General features: G+C 39.0%; 1 protein-coding gene across 1 annotated transcript in view; it reads right to left on the reverse strand.

The window, feature by feature from the left end:
• LOC101863599 overlaps positions 1–8016 on the reverse strand; it is a gene marked incomplete in the record, with an annotated part of 85375 nt that extends 77359 nt beyond the window's left edge. Inside the window, 5 exon segments of the mRNA XM_035971145.1 lie at positions 2781–2827; positions 4234–4354; positions 5951–6131; positions 7497–7660; positions 8004–8016. Of these exon segments, the coding sequence (XP_035827038.1) occupies positions 2781–2827; positions 4234–4354; positions 5951–6131; positions 7497–7660; positions 8004–8016 (526 nt within the window).
• Positions 8017–8367: the final 351 nt, after the last annotated feature.

Below are 8367 nucleotides of genomic sequence, written 5' to 3' on the forward strand. Positions count from 1 at the left end.
CGTACAAATCAAGAGCTCAAATTACATGTGTCCTAAAAAAAATATTATTTCAAAATAAAAAGGACAAGACAAGCAGTAATCTATACTATTAATAATTCCCTTGCCTTCCTCGTGAAAGTCCTATAAATCAAAACAAAAATAAATCAAAACTCAAGCCAAGACACACATAAATTATAAGCATTTCCTTTCATTCCAATTTCCCCTCGTTACGATGGCAGCAATAGAATAGGAGGTGGCCCAGGAGTTAGCGTGCTAGCCTCACTGTGCAGTGGGTGTGTGTGTGTATATCCAGGGATCACTCACCACGGGTCATGATGAGCTCTATCTCTGCGAGGGTCAGTCGTGAGGCAAACACAAAACATTGGTGAGATAAAGGACCTTTTTTGGTAATTTATTCTGTTTGCTTGTTGTAGTTTTCTGAAAGTGCTAAACGCACCTTACGACACTGGAAGGTTATTTCATTTTTTTTTCTTTAAGTGTACGGATTTAACGCCCCTATCAACACTATAAGGTTGTGCAAGAGGCGGGTGTATAGGTTTTAGCGCCCCTTGCAACCCTAATGCTATCTCAGAGGCAGGACCACCGAAATCAACACCAATCTCTGTATAGGAAAAGGACTAAGGTTCATGGGAAAATTCGTAAAAAGTGCCTATCCCTTGGACACAACATCGGACCGAGCTGAACGCTCAGGATTCTGACCAGGGTCCCCCCCTACACTACTGTCCAGAGGATATTAACCTCCCGACCTAGTGAGGTATTCACAGAAGGGCCAGGGAACACAGACATAGGAAATGAAACACCAACAACAATCTTAGAAGAAATTTGGTGAGCTCTAGTGTGGTTTGTTCCTTCTTTCCTTTGTGGGGGACACAAGTTGGTTATTTTCACGTTAGTTCGTAATACAGCTTGGTTTTACTTAGCGAGTCGAAATGATTGAAGTATCTTATTTGGTAAAATGATGTTTACAAAAACTCAGCAATTTATAATTTTAAATAGCAATATTTACTTCTTTAAAAAAAAGATCAATGGTCGTAATAAAATCGAGAATTCTGTTGGGATCAACTCTTCTAGATAGAACAATTAAAAAATTTCCTTCCGGTCTCTCCAAAGTTCAGACCTTCTGATAGTGATATCGGTATCAAAAATGGTTTTTCTGCTTCCTGCAGTAGTAATTTAGGTGGGGGGGGGGGTTCTTTGTTGGGGAGGGGGGTTGTTGCTTTCGGTAAGAGTTTTAAGGCATTTGCAACAAAATAAGGTCATATAAGTGCCGAAGATAAGAGGTGTTTCAAGAGATTAACAAACACAATAAAAAGAAGAAAGAGATCAGGACGATTGATGTTTGATAGAAAAGAAGGAACAAACCACGCTAGGGCACCCGCCAACCACCCGCTCTGCAGGAGGTATGTATGCGTTAAGGAAGTGTGTCATCCACAGATTCAGTCTCTGGAAGGTTAGACACAAATCAAACAACAAAGACAAGGGAGGGGGGGGGGGCTGGGCGGGAGCAAAATGAGCAAACACATCACACAAAGTCTTGTCAGTATACAGTCAAATCCAATGCATTTAGTACCTAGACTGCTAAAAGACATCCTGAAGCAAAAAACGAACCTTGATCATTCATTATTAACGCTTTCGCTCTCTCGCCTGAAACTGTATATAAACAAATTTTCTAAGCTTATGAAGGAGTTCTAGCAGTGAAGGGGTTAACAGGCTAGCCAAGAAGTTTACTTAGATGGATCGTCACTCGCCAATTCAGTTTACGAGGGTGAAATGGATGCGAGAGGCATTCTTTTTTTAATAGGGCAAGAAACATCAACTTAATGCAGCAACACAACTATAAGCGTAATTGACCTTAGCATCAGAAGAGAAAGAGAGAAAGAGAACTTCGGGGGGGGGGGGGGAAAGAGGGGTGGGGGTGGATAACAGAACAGAGAGTTCCAAAGGCAACAAATGAGAAGACAAAGGGAAGAAAAGAATCACAAGGGAAGCTCTATTGAATGGAGCACCACATTTAAAGTACTTTTGTTTCAAACTGGATTTCGCAATTGAATAAAGTGGTCCACGTATATTTTAGTTTTGTCTTGGTTTGGTTTGGGTTTTTAAAATATTTTCCCCTTCACATGAAAGCTATTTTTAAATTTTATCCAAATTAACTTCTTCTCTTTGAAAAAGGCAAAATGGCTCTAGGTAACACAGTAGCCTCCAATGATATATTTACGGGTGCGCCAGCTCCAGCTGTCTATGTTTACTACAGTTTGACCAAACTCTAGTCCCACTTTATTGCTACTACTGTCTCGGAGTACCTTATGATGTGGCCAAGATCAGAAAATTGCCATTATAAATTCTAAGTTGTTGGAAGAGCAAAAAAAAAGTTAACAGGTACACTACATCCAGTCGTCTATGTTTACGTACTGTTTGGCCAAACTCTAGTCACACATAATGATAATGATCTCTGTGTATCTACACCTTGGGCCAAGAACAGAAAGTTGTTAAAAGAATTTGCTGTTTCAGGAACAGCAAAAAAACCCCCAAAAAACAAAAAAAATGAAATGGAGGACAGAATACCACCATTAATTAGTGATGGAGGTACACGTTAATGTTTTCGCTTCACGAACGAAAGTTACTGGACTTGAAATAAGTATTACAACAGAGCATTTGTTGGAGAATAGAAGGAAGCGTGTACAGACACACGAGGGGAAATAACTTCTGGAAGTGAGATTCAAAGGAGGTAACTATGAAAAAAGGCGGTTTCTACTTCAGGGGAGGCAATTTGTGTTTACACAAAAACTCAAACTCAACATACACTGCCTTGACGACACTGGGGTTCCTGAAGGACAAAAATTGTGAGCTCAGAAACAAATTACAAAAGCAAAAAAAAAAAAAAAAAAAGATATTAACACATTTCTAGCGTTTCAAAAGCAAATAAATGATTTATACTTTTAGTCATAGATGTCATTTTTGTTATGAAATGTGTATTTCAAGTAATGTGGGACTACAGCCTTAAACACTGAATACTTACTTAAACAAAACAAAAAAAGTAAAACAACAACCCAAAACAAAAGTTGGGATTTCAAAATAAATAATATACTGTATTAAAATTTTCTAGGAATAGTTATGCCTCTAAAGCGATTTTTAAGGAATATACTATGTTAGTCAGGATTTAAAAGATGGTGTAATAAAATAATGGTTTCTTCACAGCATTAAGGCAACAACAATGGCAAGATGAGAATTCAGGGTGCACTTTTCTGACCATTTACAACAAGTCTAACACTGTGAAACAACCTAAAAAGGTAGTGCTTTCTTTATATGCTCTAAAAAGCCATGCTCTATGTCAATAAATATGAAAGCTTAAAACCATTTATCAAATTTTTTTACTTGTTTTGTACATAAACTAGTAAATAAGTACCCAAAAAATATTAATAAAAATATATTTTCAAAAATGTAGAAACTAACCAAAAAGTTAAAAAATGTGAATAAAAATGAGAGAACGCAGAGTACAAAAAACCCAAAGATAATAAAGGTGAATTCTACAGAAAGAAAAAAGAGGAAAAATATAATATGACATTACTACAGAAACAACAACACTGAGCAGAGGCAAACAAAGGAGAAGGGACGGGTGGTAAGCCAGAGGGCAACACACAGCAACATAAGGCCACTCACAGAAATCAGGAAGGGCACAGGAGGGGAAGACAGGAATCATGGCACGTGTACACACACACAGGAAGGTGGACAGATCAACACACACACCTACACACACACACACACACACACACACACTCACACCGCACATATTATTAACACATACATACACATTAACGCACAAAGACAAACACAATATATATGTCTCAAAAGACCAGTCAAAATTAAGAGGAGCCACTGGAAACAATGTAGCAAATTGCCCAAAAAAGATTAAAAAAAAACCTAGATTAAAATAATCAACATTTTTCTTTCTCAAGTCATGTATGCATTTCTCACACCAAACCAAAAAGTCAAAGGTGAGCAGAAGTAAGTGCCAATTTGACAATTAACGAAACAAATTCTTGCACTTTCAAATTTATCAAAATCACTTTTGACATTTTGACTGGAAGCAAGCAAGACATAAACAAACGCTCTACACAAAAGAAGACCACAATACTGCTAATATTATTATCATATAAACAAATTAAACAGTAAACAGTCAACTACAACTGCAACGAACCCCCCTCTCCTCCCCCTCCCTCCCTCCTGTTCAACCTCCCCATCACTCTCTCTATCTCACCTGCTGGATGGAACGGGTAGAAGTCAATGGACAGCTTGTAGAAAGTGATCTGCATGGAACCTCCATTGATCTTCCAGTGGCGCTTCTCGTCTTCCGCTATATGAGGGAGTCACGTAGAGAAGAGAAAACAAAAACAATTGTTTATTATGTGAGGGTTTAGTAGCTGTTTTTTCCTCACTACTTCAGCTTGATAAGACAAAACAAATTATGGCAAATGGAAGGGCAAAAGAAAGGGATGCAAAGGGAATAGAAGTAACTCATGTTGATGAAAGAACATCTAGGTGAACATAGTAACTCTCCCCTCAGTCGATTTGATATTTGATGGTACAAGTACTAAATAGAAAGTAATTCTTATGGAGCCTATGTCCTTTTACTTGACCTCTCAGCAAAGATATACTTCAGAAATAATCCCTAAAAGTATGATCTTTGCACCCAAGTTCATCTTCCAGTAACGCTGCTTGTCTTCCACTATACACATCCGGCAGAGAAGAGGAAAAGATAAACAGAACTGTTCACTGTGCAGATTTGTTTGGGTACTGTGTTTGTTTTTTTTGCTTTTGTTTTTTTTCAATTTTCACTGGTCCAGCTTAACAAGTCGAGTTAGGTCAAGGGGAGGGAAAGAAGGAAGCAGAAGGGAAAGGACGCAAACTTCAGTTGATGAAAGAACATCTTTGTGAACATAGTGACTTCCCTTCATCCATTTGATGGCATACATCAACGAGCTTATATAGAATTCTTTTTAATTTTGTCCTTTGTGGTACATGTACCAAATAAGTCCAAAAAGTGATTTGCTTGGAGCCTCCGTTGATCTGCCAATGACTCTTCTAATCTTCCGAATACATAACAGGTAGAGAATGGAAAAAAGATAAAATGCTTGAATATGTGACTTTGTTTTGAAATCTTTCCTTTTTTCCCTTTTTCTCTGCTTCAGTAAGGAAGGTAAAGGGAAGGGGGAAAAAGGGGGCTGAAAAGAAAGGAAGTGAAATCTTGTTGATGGAAAAACTTCTGCCTTCGTCAATTTGATTGTACATTCACTAAATAGAAATTGATCTACATGAAGCCTCTGTTGTTCTTCCAGAGACGCTTCACGTCTTTCCACTATACACAGCCAAGTAGAGGGGAGATGATGAGAGAAAAAATAACTGCCTTGTTTTGGGTCCTTTTCTTTTGTTTCTTTTCCACTGGTTCAGCTTGACAAGTCAGCTCAATAGGCAAGTAAAGTGAAGGGAAACAAAGGGGACAGAAGGGAGGGGTAAACGAATTCTTGTTGAGGAAAAAATAAGTGTGGGATCAAAGTGACTTCCCTTTGTCGATTAGATGGTATTCAATAGAAAGTGATCTACCTAGAGCTTCCATTCATATTCTAGTGAAGCCTCTCATCTTCCACTACTATACATAATCAGAAGAGAAGTGGAGAGAGAAAAAATGCCTCATTAAGAAGATAAGTTGCCTTTATTTAGGAAAGAACTACACCAACAACCAATGTTGCCGTTCAGTTGCCTCTTACGACACACTAGCCCCACGCCAGCCCTATTCTTCTCAAAGCCGGGGACTGCATGGCAAACAAAACAGCTCAATATGAGAATACCCCCCCCCACCACCCCCCATCCCCATTAAAACATGTTTAAAACAAAATAATAAAGGACCAGTAACACCCTCCAACCAACCACCCACCCTATCGCATACCCTTACCCGGGCTGCTGTCATCACAGAGGTGAAGGTCAAAGCGGCTGGTGATCAGGTGGTAGGAAGTGCTGACCACGTCAAACTTGGAGAAATACTTGGCAGTGGTGGACTCCTGCCTGTCTGGCGCTGACCGTTGCTGCTGCTGCTGGTAGTGCTGTTGGGTCCCGTCCTGCATATGGCCTTGTTTCTGAAGAAGAATAGTAATATCCTTGGTAAGTTTTTCAAAGTATTTTTGCAATTCTTCAATTTCACTGGAGAAATATTTTCCTCTAAAGATGTATTGGTTATCATCACACATTGACGGACGAGCTATTACTATTATTATCATCATTATTATTATCAATATTGTTTGATAAGCAGAGTAGAAGGGAGAGTCTTGTTTGAATTTCAGACAAAATAACATAACATAAAATGTTAAAAATTTGTTTAAGAGCTTAACATTTCGTCTCTTGGGCTTCCTCAGGAGCAACTGAAAGAAAAAAACTAAATGTGTGCTGTATACTAGCAGGGAAAAGGGCCTAACAAAGGAGGGTCTTAAGATTATGCGTGGTTACAGGTTAGACGGAAGTGACTCAGAGCGAACCAGGCCAAGGGGCTAATTATAAAGAAATTGGCACTTGTCTAGCAAGAGTACCAAAGAATTTTATCACTACAACAGGCTGACAGGAAGTTAATAGTGTGAATGTGGGGTAATCAAAGGAAATGTTTGGGTGTACTTTATAGAGACATCCCAGTTGGAGGTAAAAGGAGGGAGACAGAGGCATTATTATCATAATTATTGTCATAATTATTAATTGTACAACCAGAAAGCAAAATTTTACTGGAGAGAGAAAACACTGTTTTATTCAACAGAGGTCCTGAGCAGGATGGCTCAGTATATAGTGAATACTGAACTTCAAGTGCGATTTGATCTTGAAGAAAAAAAGAAGACTTTCACTTTTTTAACAATTGTACCTACAATATGAATGAATCTTTTCTAGCCCTTTTCAACACCTAGAATTCCAGTTTCGATAAAGTATTTTTTAAGCACATGCATCCGATACCACACATTCACTGATTAAGAAACTAAAACAAAATTTTTAATTTTTTTTCAGAAATGTGGGTTACTTATATCGAAACAGCTGACCAACGATATTCATTAAATTTATGTTTCATGTTCAGTCTTTTTTCCGTCCTCTTCTCAGAAGCACACATATACTGTAATACATGTGCCTACACTGACACACACACACACACACACACACACACACAAACACACATACACACACACACACACACAGACACACTTACGAACACATATTAAGTCAGAAAAATAGACATACAGACTGACACAAGCAGACACTCAGAAAAATAGATACACACACTTCCACTTCCAAAACACGCATGCACGTACGCACACACCTCTCTCTCATTTCTGTCCCCCCCCCGAAAAAACCTTCCTCAAATCATTACATCCACCTCCCCCCACCTCACTCCTCCATCCCCTCCTACCTCTCTCTCATTCCCCTCCCCTCCCAACCCCTCCCCCAGATCACCCATCAACCTCCCACACCTTCAGTTTCTCAGCGGCCAGTGTTTTGCTCTGCCGCGCCGAGCGTTCGATGAGCTCCTTCAGGGAGTTGGCATACAAGATGGCCGCCTTGAGCTGCGTGATCGTCAGCACCCACAGGAGGTCGTCCAGAAGCAGGATCAGGCGGGACGAGATGATGGCCGAGTCTGGAAAGCACGGGAGAAGAGGTGGAAGAAATTCTTATTATAATTGTACAAGAGAGACACTCGATAGCTGTGCACATCCACAAAAGGAAGCAGGAGCTTTAAAATGTTAAAAATGTGGCATACTTTTCCTTGTCAGAATTGGTCTCATCGGCCACAGAAGAAACCGCAAGTCATCTTTAATGTTTAAATCTTGTTGGAGTGTGTTGATAGCGGGTGCTGATGTCTTGTTTCCAATGCTTTTCTTAAGTGTATATAATTAATGTACCCCTGGGAAAGTTCTTACTTATGCAGGTTAATTGGTTTTCTTGTTCAAATGAAATGTTTTTCTAGTTTGAAGTTTTACTCTCAGTAACCATGTCATCGGTGTAAAATGTTCAGAGCTTAAAGTAGTATGGGATAAAGCGCTATGTACATGAAATCTATTATTATCATTATTATTATATTTAATATTATTATCACACGTTTTTCGCCCATATTAACACAGTTTAGATCATGTAGGTGATGGTTTAATCTCCAAGGTAAAAGATTAAAGGGAAGACCACATGGAAAATGGAGAAAAGTCACAGAGAATAATGTACAGAAAAGTGGGAAGTCATTGAATAATATCAAGAGCCCAGGATAGGGAAATGATGAAAGTATTTGTTCCTAGCCTACATTTCTATCCAGGGTGAGAAAGACAGTGAGGAGGAGGAGGAGGAGGAGGAGGA

Source organism: Aplysia californica, unplaced genomic scaffold (genome assembly GCF_000002075.1).
Source record: "Aplysia californica isolate F4 #8 unplaced genomic scaffold, AplCal3.0 scaffold00385, whole genome shotgun sequence".
Taxonomy (NCBI): domain Eukaryota; kingdom Metazoa; phylum Mollusca; class Gastropoda; order Aplysiida; family Aplysiidae; genus Aplysia; species Aplysia californica.